Genomic DNA, 21,037 nt, shown 5'->3' with positions numbered 1-21,037 from the left:
ATATATATATATATATATATATATATATATATATACTATATTGCCAAAAGTATCGGGTCACCCCCTTCTAATGAACAGGTTTGACTACTTTAGTCATTTCCACGAGTATGATGTTTAAGCATATAATGATATTCTAGGGAATTGTGTGCTTCTAATTTTATAGCAGCAGTTTGGACAGGACCCTTTTCTATTCTAACATGACAGTGCCTCTGTGTATAAAACACGGTTCAAAAAGACATGATTGATTCAGTCAGTGTGGAAGAATCTGACTGGTCTGCAGAAAGCCAAGTCCTGATCCCAGCTGAACTCCTCTGGTGTGACTTTATATGCAGACCTTGAGCCAAACACTCATCACCAAACACCAATGGTGTGTGTGTATATATGTATGTGTAATATGAATTTTTTTTCAGTTAAAATATTAAGCAGCACAACTGTTTTCAACATTGGTTATAGTTATAATTGTAAAAAAAAGTAAAAAACCATACTGACCCAAAACTATTGAACAGTAGTATAGAGACCAGTTATTTATATATATATATATAATATATAATATACACATGTGTGTGTATATAGTATATTATTTATATATTGTATATAGAGTGTCACCTGCATGGTGTGTCAGGAGCATAACATAAAAAGTGACTTATTAGTTATGCAACTCTGGTCAGGTGATTTTTTTCCCACTGCATTAACCAAAGCTCTTGGACATAAAAACATCATCAAAAATAAGAATCTGAATCTCCAGGTTTTTTAAAGATCTTTTTATTAGGTATTTGATCACACTGTTCCTTTGGGTACACCCACATCTCCCTCTCAACAGGGGAAATCAGCTATGGTCAGAGATGACTAGCTTCCTTCCTCCCGCTTTCTCAGGTCCCTCAGGTGTTCTTCTCTTCCTCAGAGAGGTTCTTCTCCTCCTGTGTGTGTGACTGTGTTAAATCTGACGAGGAGTATTGGGACTGCCAACAGAGATTACGCTGTACACGGTGTTTCAATTTGCAACTCTCGTCTGAAAACACTCTCCCTCACTTTTGTCTGCTAGTTATATGAACACACATGCACACATACACATTTGTAACTCTCGTACCTGTCAGTCTGGTTAACCTCCCTAGTGTCTGCTTTTCACATGAGCTGTCATTCATTACCTCACATCTGTTGAATTGGCACTTTCCTTTCCTTTCCTTTCCTTTCCTTTCCTTTCCTTTCCTTTCCTTTCCTTTCCTTTCCTTTCCTTTACTTTTTACTTTCCGTTCCTTTACTTTCCCTCTTCCTCTTTCTTACTCTCCTACTCTTCATTTTAATTTTCTTCTTCTTCCTATTTATTTTCTTATCTTCTATTGTTTATTTTTGCTTTTCTTTCTCTTTCTCTTCCTTTCTTCCTTTCCTGTTATTTTCTGTCCCTTCCTACCCTTTCAGTTTACTCTCAATTTTTCTTTCATTTACTGTTTTCTTGCTCTTGCTTCTCCTTTCCTTTCCTTTCCATAACCCTCGCATTTATTTTTCTTTTCTTTCCTCCTTTTCTTCTTCCTCCTTTTTCTTTCACTTCTTTTTTCCTCTGAAGTTTTCTTTTCGTCTCTTTTTGTCTTTCTTTTACTCTTCCTCTCAATTTTCTTTTTTTCTATCATCCTCTTCTTCTTTCCTTCACTTAACCATTCCACTCCATCTCCATATTTCTTTCATCTCCTTTCCTCTTTCTATTCCTTTCATGTCCTTAACTGTTCCTCTTACTGTTCTTTTCCTTTCTCTCATCCTTGCTCCTTTCCTCTTCCTCTCATGTCTTTATCTGTTCTTCTTTCTCTCCTTCTTCCTTTTCATTTCCTTGTCCTCTTGTCTTTAACAATTCCTCTTTCTCTCATTCTCTATTGCTGTTCTTTTCTGTTGTCTCAGTTGCAAATTGAAGTGTCTTCTCAACTAAACCAGGTTTGGCAGTAAGACCTGTAAACAGGCACACTTACACACGCTCAGCTGATCCTGCTGGTATACACTGTGGCTCATGCAACCCTCATTTGCATGAACAACTCCTTGACTTGTGTGACCCCTCCTCTGTCTGTCAAAAGCGATGCACAGTGATGGTCCTCCAGAGCACTATCAACAGGCCATTAGCTTCTCTCTAATAAAGCACATTCATTCAGAGCCATTTTGATTTATTCACAAAATATAAACAAGCAGTAGCCACTGCAGGGTAGTTCAGTGCTGAGGGAGAGAAGAGGTACAGGCAAAGAGAAGTATAGACTCGAAATACAAGTTAATGCAATAAAAAAGAGCAAGAGAGAGAGATTAAAAGAAGGATGGAAGGAAGACAGGAAAGGTTGCATAGAAGATCAAGGCTCTGGGACATGTGAGCCAGGTCAGGTGAATGAAATGAGGAAATTGAACTTATCAACCACACGACTGCTTCAGATTCAGTTTGCAAATTTGCGGCAGCATGGCAAGTAGCTGCTGATATGGTGCAGATCCAGAACAGCATTAAAGCTAAGCCTGAGGGGACTACCTGGACTCGTTTTCCATGTTAAGTTGCATTTGTTCTTCATTTTACTGCTTTACAATTTCCTTGCACGTGTCTATGAGGAGGAGATGAAAAACAGATACACAAAACAGAGCAAAAAAGCCAGATGGTTTTTAAAATTACATTCTGTCTCCATAACTTTTTCTTTTTGTGAAATAAATAACGTATATATTTATGAGTATTTTTTTTTATTAGGGATTTATTTTATATGACTTATTACAGATTTATTTTTATTGATTGATTTTTATTAGGGGTTTTATTTATTAGGGATTTAATTTTTGAAAGATTTATTCATTAATTCTTAGGAATTTTATTCATTATTATGAATTTATTCATTTCATATTATTTAGAGATTTTTGAACAACAAATCTGAATTCTTTACAAAAAGTTGTAAATCTTTGTGTGCAAAAGAAAGAGCAAGCTTATATATTCATTTGGTTCTCTGGTTTTTTGCATAATTTTCTCACTTTGTGTTCACTGATAAGCTCCGTCTCACGCCTCATTCAACCAGCAGCCGCATACTTCATTATGCTCTCTGCAGGAGAGCCACACACACTCAGCAGAGTGAATATTCAGCGCCACTGCGGTCCACCACGCTGCATTCTCCTTCTTTTAATACCTTGATTGGACGAGAGTTGTTATTGTGCTGTGGTTTTTGATGGGCGGGTGGGATATGTGCTTTTATGTGATCCTGGAGCGCAGCTAATCTAGGAGGTTTAACAACAACGGATATACCTGGAACACTTCACTTATTCAGCTACTAGTAATGAACAAGCTACATTTGAATTTGAGTTTCGAACTAGTATACTGTGGCCTTAATAAATATTCAGATACTTCACCACCACATTTATAAATGTAGTCACAGCATAAGATAACAAAATATCAAACCAAGTTCTACTGATTTTAGATAAAGTTAATAAAAAGCATGCTTTTCAAGGAAAAATAACAAAAAGGAGTTGGTAATGTTCTAAATTAAAACAATAAATTATTCTGCTCAATTTGTTAGTCGCTCGTTTTGTAAGTCGCTTTGGATAAATGGTCACTGTTTGCTAAATGATTAAATGTAAATGTAAAATTAAAATTAAATATATTTAGACTCTTTATGGTTGTAAATTAACTTTATTATGAACTTTTGAAGGCAGCTGACCTCAAACTTGTACTACAATTACAATGAGACATTGGGGCAAAAAAAGCAAAAATGGCTAATAAAATGTATTGTATTGTATTCAATGCAACGCAATGCAATGCACTTTTAAATATGGCTCAACTCTCCAAATATGTTTGGGGTCACTAAATTTGACATTCAATTCTATCCCATTATTTAAAATTTTTGCACGTAGACATGAAGGCAGATGGAAACTTCAAGTGTGCTGTTGTGTTGGCAGGTCTCAGCGGTGGATTCTCTTGAAGGACCCCTGCTACAGGTGGAGGGTCTCGGTGACTTGCGTCTGGAGCTCCACAGCAAGAAGCTCAACATCCACCTGGTGCTAATTGACGAGCTCCATCGACATCTCTACATCAAGTCCACCAGCCGTGTGGGTCACCGAGGAAAAGACAAGGACAAGGGCCGGTGAGTTACTATAACATCCTTTAGATAAAATGAGAAGTGTGTTCATTTGATCCTTATTGCTTGATTCAAATCTAGCGTCAGTTCAGATCAAAGATATGTGGGCTTAGTATTTGAACCCAAAGTAGGCCAGCATTATTACAAAAATTGGTGAATAGTATAAAAAATCTATCTCAAAACATTTTATTCGGGTTATGGCAGCAAACTGAAAGCAATTACCTTCAGAGCGGCAAAGTCATTTCTCAGCTTTGGATTAATTTACCTTCGCAGGTTGCTGGTGGCAGGGCACACAGCTCATCTAATTACTGTGTGTGTACTTTTTAAAAAGAGACGTGCTTTCTTAAACCAAACATCCCATGAGTCATTGCTGTCTGATCATTAATAAGGGTGTGGAATATGCCAGACAGAATAAATGATCAGACTAATTAAGAATGCAGGCCTGAATATGGGCCAGAGCTGCTGTAAACCCTAGCTAGTTTGACATTCTGAATAAACTTTAATTAGTCAAAGGAGCGACATGTAGAAAATGTGTTACGCATGTTTGTCTCTTTTTGGATCTCAGCATAGTTCTGCTTCCCATAATTAATAACGGGGTGATTATGCTATCTGGAAGGGAAATCACAATATTATTTCTTTATTGAAGGCTTTGTTCACCAGGGTCTTAAATCATTAGCTTGTTGGTAAACAAAGCCTCTCTGGCCCTGTTGCCTCCTCCTCACCAGAGTTGTGTAATTAGCTGATTTGCGACTGTTCTCTTCCTGTCCCTGCATACAGGGCCTGGCCGCCGTGCCTCTGATGCCAGCGTTCAACGCAAACAGAGATAAGTCATTCGCACCCTCGCAGATGAGCACGAGAGGAATGATAATAGGTTTTTGCTTTTCTCGATGGCGACATGGCCACCCACGCGCGCACTATCGCTGGGGGATTGCTGACCCCCTCCGTCAGCGTGGCACGTGAACCACCGCCGCTGCCTCTGCAATGCTAATTCTCGTAGATTAGACAAGGCGCAGCGGTGTAGCGCATTAAGCTAATGCAGGTTGGTGACCCCATAGGGCTGAAGTGTGGAGTTGTTTGTAATAGTGTTTTTGATCTCGGAATTGTGCGTGCGTATTTGTCGCTCTTCCGCTGCTCTGTTTACAGCTATGTAATTATAGCACGATGCTTTCATGAGGAGAAGTGATTTATTAGTCAGGGTCATGATGCGACTGCAATTTTCTGGCAGGATTTTTATTCATTTCCTCTCTCTCTTGTATTTCGCAATCCTCCTTGTTTGATTCTACATGTTCTGGCCGCTTTAATGGCAATGGTTTTGCGGAACGTTCTCTGTTATTTTCATTAAACTGTCATGGTTACTCTTTTTATGAATGTTTAATCAATAGCTGCTGTCACTATAATAATGGTTGCTATTGTGAAGAAGGTAGTAACAGTAACTCTGTTTTTTTTTTTCAGGTCTGGTTCAAAGGATGCATCTGTTTTGGATGTCGGTTTGTCCACTCCACGCAAGCTCACAGAACCTACACAGTTCAGCACTCCTGGAACATCCAGCAGTAAGAATCATTACTAATAAAACAATAGAAATGACTAGACACTAAAACAACCCTTATGTGTGAAAAAGGATGGATAACATAGTGCTGCACCAAAAAGAACACCAAAATTCTGGAAGCACTGGAACGAAAATCAAAACTAAAAATATATGTTAAAAAAAAGAATTTATTTACTGTCGAGATATTAATTAGATATTATTAGATATTACTGATCTATCTAAATTTATTTTGTGTAAATATAGTATAAACAGACATTTGCAAATACATTAAATGCACAATGCTATATAATTATATTAATAAAATTGAATATTTTGCATGAATATATTCTACATCCCTAATCCTACCCAATACCTAAACTTAACAACTACCTTACTAACTATTAATAAGCAGCAAATTAGGAGTTTATTGAGGCAAAAGTCGTAGTTAATGAATTGTTAATAGTGAGTATTGGACCTTAAAGGGTTAGTTCACCCAAAAATAAAAATTCTGTCATTAATTACTCACCCTCATGTTGTTCTAAACCCGTAAGACCTTTGTTCATCTTCGGAACACAAATTAAGATATTTTTGATGGGATCTGAGAGCTCTCTGACCCTCCACAGACAGCAAGAATATTACCACGCTCTACGCACAGAAACATAGCAACGACATTGGGAAAATAGTCCATGTGACATCAGGGGTTCAACCGAAATTTTACGAAGCTATGAGAATACTTTTTGTATGCAAAGAAAACAGTAATAACACAATTTATTCAGCAATTCTTCTCCCTGAGTTACCGTCTTCAATTATTTTGGAGAGTACCCCAGACTGTAATCAACATAATAAGCGTTGTTTACGTTCAGCATGCGCGCTGTCTACTGAACGTAAACAATGCTGATTACGTTCAGCGAAAGCACACGCATGCTGAACGAAGGTCTTATGACTTTAGAATGACATGAGGGTGAGTAATTAATGACAGAATTTTCCTTTTTGGGTGAACTATCCCTTTAAAATAAAGCATGACCAATAGATTTAATGTACACAGTTGCAGCTTATGCAACTGCCTATTTTCTGCCTATTTTTTTTAAACAACTTTATTTGCCATTAAAAAAATTTCATTGGTTGAATTTTTGATGTATTCAAAACATAAAGACAAAATAAAAACCAAAGGGAAGATGACATGAGTATTAGCCAGCGAAAGAGAGAAATAGAGTGCTACTTTATTGCAGAGAGAGAAAGAGAGCGAGTGAATTAGAGCTTGATTTAGTGGCTCACAATTTGAATGATAGATTTCTCTCTGCTGTACTGAAGCGAACAGCGGGTGTCCAGGCTGTTATAAAGCGAGGGGTGATTTTGTAGTTCATGGTGCTCCATATTGCCTGCCAGTGTTCAAAGTGCTAATTAAATCATTAGGACACATCTGACCAGTGTCACTGTGTTTATTAATATAGCACTTGGGGCTGCCACAGACAAGAAAAGACTTGCAACTGTTGCTTTCTGTGTTACTGAAAGCATTTGCATGAACACACACTCCTATTATACGTGCATTAAGACTGTTGTAATATACCCACTAACACTCTGACATAACAATTTTCACTTTTACAATTATACAGTGACTCGCATTTTCACTTGCACGTATCTCTAAAAAAGACGTGTGTCCACACACACACACACAAGAACACGCACTCTCAGGTTTCATGATCTCAGTACATCATGTTTCAGTAAGCATATTAACCGATGCAGATGAGATACTCTCTCACGTTATTAATCATGCAGCGCTGTCAGCACAGCGGGGGTGCGGGCCTTGTTATCCATGCTCTCCTGTGTGGGGCCGACTCCACTGCGCTCCGAGACTCTTATCAGACTTACCAACCCACCCACAGCTGTCTGTTTCTCCCACACTGTCTCTGAGACATGCTGTCAGTTGTCACTACAACTATAGACAACTCTGTCTGTCTGTCTGTCTGTGTCTATCCGTCTCCTGTCTGTCTGTCTATCTATCTGTCTCTCTGTTTGCCTGTCTGTCCATCCATCCGTCTGTCTGTCTATTTATCCAGCTATCCTATCTATCTGTTCATCTGTCTGTGCATCCTTCAATCCAACATCCATCCATCCATCGGATATATTTGTCTGTCTGTCCATCTATCCAGCTATCTATCCGGCGTGTTTGTCCATTCATCCATTCATGGATAGATAGTATCTGTCTATCTGTCTGTCTGTCCATCCATCCATCCATCCATCCATCCATCCATCCATCAATCCATCCATCCATCCATTCATGGATAGATAGTATCTGTCTATCTGTCTGTCTGTCCATCCATCCATTCATGGATAGATAGTATCTGTCTATATGTCTGTCTGGTCTGTCTGTCTGTCTGTCTGCCTGCCTGTCTGTCTGTCTGTCTGTCACTTTAGATGATTAATCAACCTTTATTTGTTCTGATTTTGCTAAAGCAGGTAGAACCGTCTCTAATTCACACTGACTACAGAGTAATTCTTGCGCTGGCTGCAGTTTTCTTCACATTACATGAAATGCTCGCAATTATTGCTGTCGCAGTGCTTTCCCCTGCTGCGGAAGACGCTTCCCTTTTGTCGCCTATTTTGTCTAATGGCCTTTTGCACATCATTTGTCAGTGGTAATTGTAGTAATTATTTAGCAAGCTACAGTTGGGGGGGGGAATAAGAAAAACCTGAGCCCATTAACTTGCCATAAACATTAAGACCATTTTAAACAGTCATTGGATTTGAAGGTATTAGCAGACAGAAAAATAAGCACTTCACTGTACAATCACCCTATTGAGCCGGTGAATATGGAGAGGTGTGTTATGCAGATTTATTTAAGGTTTGTGCTGATGTCATGATGAGAAGGGAGAAAATTATTTTGAAATTATGAAAATGTGGCCCTGAAACACTGGGAAAAATAACTTTAAATGTATTTAATTTCCAGGCATTGTAGGTTCAAGTGAACCTATTGTAGATTTTCTACAATTTGTATTTAATTATCAATATATTATTGTTTCTTTACATTAATATCACTAACCTTTTTACCTCTAAAAGCTCTCTGAGGAAAATTCATTATAAATTAATAACATTAACATTATAAATCTTAGCAGGTTGTTAGTACATATTCATATTTATTCATATATTCAAATTGGAATGTACATTAGTGACCTGATTAATAGCTATGAAATATTTAATGATTTAACAATTAGCAAACCATATCATACAGTTTTACTACCATCTGTTTGCTGTCAAAGTTGCACCTATATTAATGTACAGTAGCTGTTCCATAAACTGTTCAGTATTTTCATGCTGCTGTAATTATATATTGTTGTAGTGTTTTTGAAGGAGTGTATGTGTGTTTGTGCAGTTCGTGAGCTGCAAGAGATGAAAGAGGACTTGGATGTAGACCCAGAGGAGAACAGTTCAGAGTTCATGGGGATCCTGATCAAAGCTCTGGCTAAACTCAAGAAGATACCGGAAACCATTAAAGCCATCATGGAGCGACTGGAGCCTGAGCTCAAGCAGATCCTCAAAAGATCCACCACTCAGATTGCTGACCACGCCTACCAGAGAGGAGAGAACCTGGCACAGGACAACCAGCCCAGGTAAAAGCAAATGGAAAGATGGAGCTAGTAGCGTCAATTAAAATGTGCAGTCTGCAGGGAATATTAATAATCAAAGTCATACGCCATACTATTGTTTCTTAGTTTATTGATTGATTTACAGAATACTATATAATAATTAAGATAAGTAGACAAGCACAAAAAAGCACATTTTTTATTTTATTATTATTTTTTTATTATTAAAAAGTTTATTTTGGTTCAAAACCCCATTCACTGCCATTTATAAAGTTTTGAAGAGCCAGGACATGTTTTAATATAACTGTTCGTATTCGTCTGAAAGAGTAAAGTCATATACACCTAGGATGGCTTGAGGGTAAGGGTGTAACTGTACACAAATATGACGGTTCGGTATGTACTTCGGTTTTAACGTCATGATTCAGCATGATTTCGGTACAGCAGGGGGAAAAACTTTTTTTTTTGCAAACATGTAAATTGCACATAAAGTTTTTAAATTAACTTGTAAATAATACATTTTTTAGGCTATTTGATAAAATTAGTGCTGTCAATCGATTAAAAAATTTAATCGCGTTAATCACAGTCCTGTATCACATATAATTTAGGATGGATAGCGTGCACATAGGGACGCAGGAAATGATTTCCTTCAATGATTTCCGCTGCGATGACGGCAAAAAGTTGGGGTCAAACCTTATCAAACGATTAATTTGCGTAAAAAAAATATTAACGCGTTAATTTTTAGATTAATCACATGCGTTAACGTTGAAGATGGCTATATTAACGACTATCAGATGGCGCCGGTGAGATCGGCTGCCGTCACGACTGCTCCGACCAAAACTTGTCTTCTTTTGTTATTTTTTCGTATTATAAGCTATAAACACCGGTTTCTTTTTGTAAGATGGCCATCCTTACATACGACAGGGCCACTCTTATTTCTGTTGGTGCACAATGCACTCACCTTTCGCCGTCTTTGAACCCGGACCCATCTTGGCCGAGCGAGATCCTGAGGAGGAACAAAGGACGCGACCCGTACCGGCGTCCTCGAGGGAAACGAGCCGGCGTCAGGAACAGGCTGAGGGCATGCGCACAGGGCAAGAGTCAAGTTCCAGAGGGACATTCGGGACTGCAACCTTCTCTGCTTCACCGAGACATGGCTGAACCCAGAGGTACCGGACCACGCCATCCAGCCAGCCGAGTCCTTCTCGGTTTACCACATGGACAGAACGCTGGACTCGGGGAAGACTAGGGGAGGTGGAGTATGTCTGATGGTGAACAAACACTGGTGCGACAGCGCGAGCATTGTTCCCCTCTCACGCTCCTGCACACCGAATCTTGAACTTCTGACCATCAAATGTCGTCCTTTTTATCTCCCTCAGGAATTTAGCTCGGTCATCGTCAGTGCCGTTTACATTCCACCTCAAGCGGACACGGACACTGCGATATGGGATTTACATGAGACACTACACCTTCACCAGACACAGCACCAGGATGCCGCATTCATTGTTTTGGGAGATTTCAACAGTGCCAACCTCAAGCGTGCACTGCCGAACTTCCATCAGCACATCGGCTGCCCCACCAGGGTCGAAAGGACATTAGATCACTGTTACACCCCATACAAGAACAGCTACAAGGCACAGTCACAACCACCGTTTGGGAAATCGGACCATGCCTCCATCTTCGTCATGCCTGTTTACAAACAGAGGCTGAAACAGGAAGCCCCGGTGCAGAGGGAGGTCTCACGCTGGACGGACCAATCGGTGGCCGCTCTGCAGGACGCGCTAGATGACGCAGTCTGGGACATGTTCCGGCGCAGCTCCGATGACGTCAGCTTGTTTACGGAAGCGGTTGTGGGATTTATAGAGAAACTAATGGATGATACGGTGCAGAAAACCATCATCAGGACGTTTCCCAACCAGAAGCCGTGGGTGGATAAAACCATCTGCGACGCCATGGGTTCCCGCTCCGCTGCCTACAACACAGGGCTCATCACCGGGAATATGGATGACTACAAGGCTGCATCTTACAGCGTGCGCAGAGCAGTGAAGGAGGCGAAGCAGCGCTACGGGAGGAAACTAGAGTCGCAATTCCAACATGGCGGCTCTAGGAGCCTGTGGCAGGGACTCAGAACCATCACGGACTATAAAACACCACCCTCCAGATCGGGGAATGCGGACGCTTCTCTGGCTGACGAGCTGAACACTTTTTATGCTCGCTTCGAGGCTGCAGCTAATCACGCTAGCGGCGCTAGCAGTGCTAACTGCATGCATGCTGAGAAAGCCGGTGAGGACAACGTGTTCACCATCACGGAGCATGACGTGAGGAGGGCATTCAGGAGAGTGAACATCAGGAAGGCAGCAGGACCAGATGGCATCACAGGTCGGGTTCTGAAGGCCTGCGCTGACCAGCTAGCACCGGTGTTCACTGAGATCTTCAACCTCTCCCTGGAACAGTCCACAGTCCCCTCATGCTTTAAGCAGTCCACCATTGTTCCTGTCCCCAAGAAAACCCAGCACACCTGCCTCAACGACTATTGCCCTGTAGCCCTCACATCAGTGGTGATGAAGTGCTTTGAGAGACTGGTCAGAGACTTCATCATTGCATCACTACCAGACACACTGGATCCACTACAGTTTGCGTACAGACATAACCGCTCCACGGAGGACGCCATCTCACACCTCCTCCACACCACAACAAGTCACCTGGACTGCAGAAAAGGGAATTATGTAAAAATGCTGTTTGTGGACTACAGTTCAGCGTTTAACACCATAATTCCCTCCACACTCACCTCCAAGTTGGAGGTCCTTGGTCTCAGCACATACTTGTGCCAATGGATCTCCAGCTTCCTGAAGGACAGACAGCAAGCCATACGGATGGGTAAACACACCTCATCCTCCATCACCCTAAGTACTGGAGCCCCTCAAGGTTGTGTTCTGAGCCCCCTGCTGTACTCACTGTACACTTATGACTGTGTGGCCATTTCCAACTACACCACCATCATTAAGTTTGTTGATGACACTGTTGTGTTGGGCCTGATCTCAGACAACGACGAGACGGCCTACATACAGGAGATTAAGAACCTGGAGAGTTGGTGCCAGGTGAATAGTCTACACTTGAACATCAGCAAAACTAAGGAGCTGATAGTGGACTTTAGTACGAAGCAGGAGCGGTCATACCAGCCGACCACGATCAGCGGGACTCCAGTGGAGAGAGTGGACAGCTTCAGATACCTGGGTGTTCACATCACGCAGGACTTGACTTGGTCCTGTCATACCAGCACCCTGGTGAAGAAGGCCAGGCAGCGTCTGTACCATCTGAGACGCTTAAGGGACTTTAGACTTCCCTCTCGGGTGCTTAAGACTTTTTACACCTGCACCATCGAGAGCGTCCTGACGGGCAGCATCACTTCCTGGTTCGGGAACTGCACTATGCAGGACAGACGAGCCCTCCAGAGGGTGGTGCGTTCAGCGGAACGTTCCATTCACACCGAGCTCCCTGACCTGCAGGAGATCTACAGCAAGCGGTGCCTGACCAGGGCCAGGAAGATAGTGAAGGACCTCAGCCATCCCAACAATGGACACTTTTCTCTGCTGCGTTCAGGGAGGCGCTTCCGCTCCATGAAGGCGAACACAGAGAGAATGAGGAGGAGCTTCTTCCGGCAGGCCATTCGGAGTCTTAACCACTCTCCACTCTAATCACATCACCCCACACTTTCACTTTGCACAATTTCAACTACAATCTGCACTAATGTCAGTCTCAGTTGTAGAAGGTTACGAGAGGATAAATGAGTGGGATTTACATACCATTTGTCTTTAGTATTCCTTTTACTCACTTATACACTTTACTGCACTGCACAGCACACGGACACTTTATCTTTTACTTTTACACTTTACTTTTTTTATAGAATCTATATAGAATCATATTCTATTTTTATTCTTCATATTCTATTTTTATTCTCATATCTATTTTTATTTTATTCTATTTTATTTTATTGCTAGTTTATTTCTGTATATATGTTTACTGTACTTTTTTTCTATTTGTATTTTTGTACACTTGAGGTTTTCTTAATTTTGTTAGACAATTTGTTGGACAGTCGTACAATACATTTCACTACATGTCGTACTATGTATATATATGTATGTGACAAATAAAATTTGAATTTGGATTTGACAGCCCTAGTTAAAATATATTCAGTTGCACACTGGCTGTCATAGCATGTTTCATAATAGATTCATTTAAAAATACATTAAATAAGACCAACTGGTTTAGTCAAATATAATGAGTATATGGTGTAGTATTTCGCGAAATGTTCCTCTCTAGACTTAATTTCTCTAGTGAACTAACGAGCTGTGGACACTGATGACTTGCTGAGGTAAATGAAATGCTACGTGAAATTTTATTTCCACGCTGTTTTGTTGATGTCTTTCCGCAGTTGAAACAGTGATTGAGCAATTACATGAGGCATGAGATGTTCAGGTTGTACAACCTTGCCCTGCTAGGAGATAGTGAGACTAGATGGACGCAATACGGACAGAAGCGACTAGCCTCAGGAGAGATGCTACTGTACTCTGGACATGAAGAGGACAATGCCCCTCACACACAAGGAGTTGCACTGATGCTCTCGAAAGAAGCACAGAGAGTCTATCGTAGAGAAGTATCCTGAGAAAGACCTCACCATCCTGATGGGGGACCTAAATGCCAAAATTGGAATGCATAACTGCGGGTACGAAGGCGTCATGGGGCGCCATGGGCTAGGAGATAGGAATGAGAATTCGAGAGGTTGGCAGGCCTGTGCGCATTGAACAACTTGATTATCGGTGGCAGCGTTTTCCCCCGCAAGGACATCCACAAAGCCACATGGGTTTCTCCAGACCACACAACAAAGATCCAGATCGACTATATCTGCATCAGTAAGAAATTCACAAGGTCTATGCTAGAGATGGGCGATATATCGCATGCGATATGCATGCGCATCTCGTCAGTAAAGCCGGTTCCTTGATTAGCGCTAAATCTCCATCACCTGTTTTCAAATGGAGCGGCATTTAATACACGGAGCCGTAGTTCACTGACAAGCTACGCAATTTGCGTTCATTGTCGAAGGCGATATATCTGCAATAATGAAAGCGATATTGCGTAGCTTGTCAGTGAACTACGGCTCCGTGTATTAAATGCCGCTCCATTTGAAAACAGGTGATGGAGATTTAGCGCTAATCAAGGAACCGGCTTTACTGACGAGATACGCATGCAACCAGATGCGATATATCCCCCATCCCTAGTCTATGCAAGATGTGAAGAGCGAAAAGAAGAGCGGACGTGGCTTCGGGCATTGGGCAAACCCACTGATAGGCAATTCTGAGGATGCATTGCAGCGGGCATGACAGGAGACATAAGCATTTTGATCATATAATACATTAAGTGCTTGTTCAACAGTCGTGAATCCTAGCTAGGGTGGAAAAGAACCCCCCCCCCGTCTTCTTTAGGAGGAGGAAATAACGGCTGCAAATCCCTCCATCTTCCCCTGTGGCACCATCTGAATTGCCACCTTGCTGAGGAAAATATGGATTTCCTCCCTGATTTCCTGCAATTACTCTGCCGAAACCTGCGAGGGCGCACAAAAGAAAGCACAGCCCCATTGGAATCGTGCGAAGAACCGACAGTGTTATTGCGCGTGTGCGATCCACTGCTGTAGGTTGACAGGGAGGATCCCGGTGTGGTGACAAATCATCTGGGGAACTCCCATGCCCCCCTTCCTTTGCAAACAGTGCTGGATATTGCATATTACTGCATTTACCTCCTCTTGTCAGCATATGGCCCAATCGTGAGGTAAATAATTCCAATGTATTGTGATTATTCTGACAGATTCTTGAAAATAAAGAAAAGATGAATATGAGACAAAACTACAGAATGTCACATTTTATTATTGGGTGATTCAACACACAGACGTTTTACCAGCTAAGAAGTTCAGCACTTTTAGAGTTTCTGATCTGATGTGAGCATATGTATTGGAACAGTTGCCTCACAGGTCTTTCTAAGTGATCAGCTGTGTCCTGTTGCATTAATTCTTCAGATATTAAAAGCAGGGAATGTGTCGTATCAGTTATATCCATTACTTCTGCATTCTGAATCTTGCATTCGATGATGACACACACAAACCAGGATGAAGATGAGGGAGCTGACTTTGAGAGAAAAGCAAGCAATTTGGATGTTAAAAGAAAAGAGGAAGTCAATTAGAGCTCTAGCAAAAATAAAGGGCATGGAGAAATCAAGAGTTTGGAAACCACAAGCGACACCAGCAGCCAACAACTACCTGATTGGCTGAGAAAACAACAGTAGAGATAACAACAGTAACAAATCATAAAAGCTGTGAAAATGAACCCTAAAAGACGTGTCTGTAAAATCACCAACAACTTCCAGAAAGCTGGGGTGATGCTCTGACAATCCACTGTCCTCAGGAGACTTTGACACAGAATTACAGATGCTACACAGCAAGATGCAAACCTCTGACCAGCACCAAAAATAGAAAGACAAGATTAGAGTTTGCAAAAAAGCACAAAGGTGAGCCAGAAGAGTTTTGGAACTGTGTTTATGGACCGATGAGACAAAGATGAACCTTTATCTAAGTGATGGGAAAGCAAAAATGTGGAGAAAAAAAGGGAACTGCAAATGATCCCAAGCATAAAGCCTCATCTGTAAAGCATGGTGGAGGTGGTGTCGGTACATGGGTATGTATGGCTGCCTCTGGAACAGGCCCTCTCAACTTTACTGATGACTTAATGTATGATGACAGTAACAGAATGAATTTGGAAGGGTACAAAACCATCTTGCCTACTAATATTCAAGAAAATGCCACCAGATTCATTGGGAAGTGCTTCATATTGCATCAGGACAATGACCCAAAACACCCTGCCAGTCCAGTCAAGGAATTTATAAGGGCAAAAAAATGGAAAGTCTTAGATTGCCCAAGTCAATCTCCAGATTTAAATCCGATTTAGCATGAATTTCACCAGCTGAAGAGGAGAATAAAGGCAGAAACTCCCCAAAACAAGCAACAATTGGGATTGGCTGCATTAAAGGCTGGGAAAAGTATTTCAAAGGATGAGACCAAGAGTCTGGTGATGTCTATGGGTCACAGACTCACTGCTGTGATTGTGTGCAAGGGATCTGCAACTAAATAATAGCTTTTAATCTTTTATATCTGCCTTATCTTCAACTGTCCCAATGCTTATGCTCACATCAATGAGTGGGATGAAGTTTAAAAGTGCTGTTCTTTTTATTTGCTAAAACGTGTGTTGAATCACCCAATTAATAAAATGTGACATTCTGTAGTTTTGTCTCATATTCATCTTTTAATCATATTTGCAAATGTCTAGACTCCACAGCCAACAGAGCAATTTTGTCTTTACTGTTCCAATACTTATGGAGGGCACTGTATTTATGAAAAATTCCACCACATAAATATGCAAAGCCATACTCAATAGTTGCTCGATGGCTGATTGCTTGAAGCATCCATAGTTTTTACTTAAGACATTTGCAATTCTTTTAATATGATATATTTCCTAATGCAACTACATAACGTAAGGGGAGACTGGATTTGATCAGTTGGCTATTGATTATTATTATTATGACCAGTTGGCTCTTGAAGATTATTAAAACAAATGTATTTACATTAACATGCACTAACGAATCATGCAGAGGGAGAGAATCATTTAGAAGTAAATGGGGTCAGTTTTGATTTCAAGTTGTCCTTTAAATGATGTAGGAAATAAAAACGGCCAATGACAGTCACTTCAGATGTAGTTCTCCCTCTTGCAGTGATTTTGTTTTTAAGGAAAGCACTTTGGAAGGCATTTGTACTGAAGTGTGATTGGTTTCCATTGTTTTCCTTCTTTATTGCGCTCTCTCTCTCTCGCTCTCTCACTTTACCCAATGATGGCTTGCTGAATCAATGCTCTCATCTGTCATGTGGCATTCATACCTCCCTCATTTCCAGAAATGGTGTAATCCATAAAAGCGAGCCGCGGCCAGTGTCTGCTTAAGCATCAGCTCTAACGGAGAAAAACAAAAGCAAGGAAAGAAAAGACCGATAATGAAGGCTGTTAAAGAAACGCTCCTTACCCAAGGCAAAAATGAACTCCCAATCGCTTATTTTCCCACAGCCATTCTCTGGGTTTTAATGTTTGCCCTCTGCTCTTTTTTCGTATGCGAGCTTCTAGTGTGTGAGAGAATATCCACTGACTTTTCATTGTGTGCTTTTAATGAAATAAACGAGGGCTTTTCTTTGAAAGCTGTGAATGTTATGAGTGAAACTTTAGTAATATGTAAGGTAAATGGTTTTATGTGTGTGTTTCATATGAATGCACTAAAGTAACATACAGTGTAATTACCTTAATAAATAAAACAAAAAGCACTGCTGAATTAATATGGCCGTTTCCTGTAAGGTAAACCACCTTTGCAAGGGTTTATGGTAAATGAAATGGCTCAAATGACCTGAGTGAAAATAAGGTCCCTTTTTAACCATACAGCAATTTCAGTGTTTACTTGTGTCTCTATGTCTGTGCTAACATGAAAGTTGAGGTAGGGCTCCGTTTCTATGGAAACCTCAACAGAATAATGAAGTCGCTGCTGCATTACAGTCCACTGTGAAATGTATGTCTTATGTTTCCTAACCGGACATGATATGACAAAGATTGTAGTGACTTTGTGGAAAGTGGCAAAGTCTGAGCCAATCAGATCATATTATACAGATACTTTTATATTATATTATATTGTTGATGTGTGTGTGTTTGTGATTCTAACCACATAAGAGCATTCATTCGTTCAATCATTTCCCCATGTATTTATTTATTTGTTTCTCATTCACTTTCATTCATTCTTCCTTTTTGTTATTTATTTATTCTTCCTGTTTTTTTCTTTATGTATTTTATTTATTCTTCCTTTTTTATTTTTCCTCCCTTTAATTAGTTTTTCTTCCTTTATTTATTTATTTTCTCATTCATTCATTCATTCATTCATTTTTTCCTCCCTTTAACTTATTTTTCTTTCCTTTAATGTATTTACCTTTATTTATTTATTTATCTTCTTTTTTATTTTTATGATGTATAAGAATAGTCCGAATATGGCCATCGATGGAGAAAGATGCTTTTTAGAGCCAGACAGTGTAGTTGCGGCATTGACCAACTAGCCCATGCTAACCAGCCAAACCTTGACCGCTTGGTTCATGCTTGGTTGGCTTTCTGCAATGTTTGTATGAAAAAGTGTCATCCTGTATAATATGTGTTTACATGTTGAGTCTTAAGTCAAGGATCATGTCCTGTTCTCTGTAAATCAAGCTTAACATGTGTTATCATGCACCGTCCCTCATGTAAACATCCATCATCTTCCTTCCATCCACCTCCCTGCAATCCCAATACCCTACATCATGCTGTCACCTCCAACCTCTTCATTCCGCCAACCAGTGTTTTCTTCTGCCTCGTTTTACTGGGACGAATGAGTAAACTCCATAAAAGTCAGACAGATGTGTGTCCTCCTAGTGGACCCAGAAAGTTTGACAGATGCTGCTAATTGTTGTTGGTGAACAGCTGCCGCTGCACAACAGGGAGATTCTGTCTGCACCCTGCTGCTGTCATGTTCATTAGTAACCGAGAATGGACTGCTTTTGGCTCAGTTTTGGTGATGTAGAGGGATTTCTGACAGCCAGACTGACTGCAGTAGTGGCTTTGTCTTGGAAAGCTTCTAGATTAGGAGTTTTCAAACTGTGGTCCAGGGACCTGCAGGGGCCACAATGGGGTGCTGGGGGTTCTGCAAACAAACAGACAAATGAAAAAGGTTAGCACAATGTATATTTTAGGGCTGTCAAAGTTAATGTCAACTCAAAACTTCAAAACCCTAATACTAATAATTAATATGATTAATATTTAAAATGCATTTGTTGAAATATGTGATACTGTTACTGTTTCACTCTGCTTTCTGAAAACTGGATAAAAATCAATAGAATTGTTATTCAATTGATAGTCCAATTATTTATTGTTAAAATGTATTTACTTGCGTATTTAAAACATCCACCATATACAATATCAGGAGTAGTTTGTTTTTTGTTTCTCCCTGTCATTGCTGCATTTTAGCCATATACTATTTTTTTTCCTTTAACTTTAGTACAATAATAGTATATTCAAAGCATGTATTAAATAAACTTTTTTTTTTTTTTTAGATCAATTTTGAAGTGTTGTTTTTCTCTCTCTCTATCGTCCTCTTCAGGTTGTTGCTGGAACTGCTCGAGCTTTTGTTTGATAAGTTGAATGCCGTGGCCCAGGCTCACAGTGTGGTTCTCAGTCACCTACAGCAGATCGTTGTCTCTCGCAGTGGAGCCCAAGAAGGGATCAAACTCTATGAACAGGCTGATGTCTATGCCAAGATCCAGACTGTCCTACAGGTCAGTCCCTGCAGAGTCATTCAATAAAGCAGATCCAGGTCATTGGATGATATATTTGGAATCTAAAATATTGCAGTGAAATATATTCAAAATGTTAAAGTGGATTTTATTAGAAGCTATTTTGACCTCCTAGCAATACCCTAGCCACCACATAGCAATGTATTAGAAACAATTCAAAGAATCTTCTTTAACGTATTATTCATAGCAACTCCTTGGCCTCAACACAGTGCTGTGGCTTTCAGTCTTTCAAGCTGATATTCAAAGCAGATTCATGCTATTAAGTGTTATTTACTGGTAACTGTATAGTCAATTACTAATAAACGGAGGGTTTGTTTACAGTTATTAGCTGTTTCTTGTGTATTTTCTATTAAGACTGTACAGGTGGAGTAAGAATGTGTGACTGAAGTTTTGTGAATAATCTACTTTAGCTCATCCCAAGTGTCATGTTTAATTGGAGTGTGTTAATTGGGAAAATGTTGACTTTTTAGTGTGCATGTGTGTGTTTTGAGGCAGGTGAGATTGCCAGGTGTTCATGTAACCTTTGAGAATCTCTCAAGAGGCCCAACATTGTGTGTCTGTTTGTGTTTGAAAAGCACCTGCTGGAAATCCTGTTGCAGGGTTTTATCTCATCTGATGCGTATCTTTACTTTTTTTGTTTTGTGCTTTACTTTGTTTTGTGCTTTGTTTTGTTTTTAGCAATTGAGCAATTCCTTTTCAGAGTTACGCCAGTCTTTGATTCAAGTCGCAATTTAGATTCAAGATTCACTAGATTCAAGATCAACATGACAATCGTTCATCATATCTTGTTTTTCCCCTTAATAGTAACCATAAATGGAGAATTTCTCTTCTGCTGGCTTATACAATGCATCTATCTAGAATGATTTTCTCAAGCAATTTAAAAACTGCTTTAGGTATCGATGATCATACTAATTGAAAATTCAGATTCAAAGACGTTGTAAAAATAAGACATCATAACCTATTCATGTTCATATTATCCTTTGTATTCACTGTTTTTCTTCCCTTAAAGAATTCCATCTCTTGACATTCTCTCTCTCTCTCTCTCTCTCTCTCTCTCTCTCTCTCTCTCTCTCTCTCTCTCTCTCTCTCTCTCTCTCTCTCTCTCTCTCTCTCTCTCTCTCTCTCTCTCCTTGAATCTCATTCCAAGTGTGCTATTTCAGAGTATTGTTTTTCAGCTGCATGCTAGAGAGGATACAGTTGTAGAGACAGGCATCAGGAGAAGGAGGGAGAGAAAGAGAGATGGGAGTGGAAGTACAGCTGGGGAATGAGTAAATGGGTTTGTCATCACTCCATCAAACAGGGTGAAGAGTCAGACTGTGACCTCCTGTCTTTTTTTTACTCATCCTTTCAAAGCAGTCTGCAGAGAGCTATAACGAAAGAACAAGCTTGGCCCTGCCAACTGTTGCTAAGGCCCTCC

The 21,037-nt window shown here is 40.3% G+C and overlaps 1 protein-coding gene across 2 annotated transcripts in view; it reads left to right on the top strand.

Moving 5' to 3' along the window:
• The window catches only part of LOC306858769 (exocyst complex component 4-like), a 130,085-nt gene that overhangs the window by 6,198 nt on the left and 102,850 nt on the right, over window positions 1–21,037 (top strand). For both annotated transcript variants that reach the window (XM_079399483.1, XM_079399484.1), the window contains exons 4-7: window positions 3,892–4,076; window positions 5,523–5,620; window positions 8,966–9,203; window positions 19,428–19,602. In XM_079399483.1, the coding sequence (XP_079255609.1) occupies window positions 3,892–4,076; window positions 5,523–5,620; window positions 8,966–9,203; window positions 19,428–19,602 (696 nt within the window). The remainder of the gene's footprint in view (window positions 1–3,891; window positions 4,077–5,522; window positions 5,621–8,965; window positions 9,204–19,427; window positions 19,603–21,037) is intronic.

Source organism: Barbus barbus (genome assembly GCF_936440315.1).
Source record: "Barbus barbus genome assembly, chromosome: 39".
NCBI classification, from domain to species: domain Eukaryota; kingdom Metazoa; phylum Chordata; class Actinopteri; order Cypriniformes; family Cyprinidae; genus Barbus; species Barbus barbus.
The sequence above is the reverse complement of the archived record's forward strand: the minus strand, read 5'-3'. Positions and strand labels throughout refer to the sequence as shown.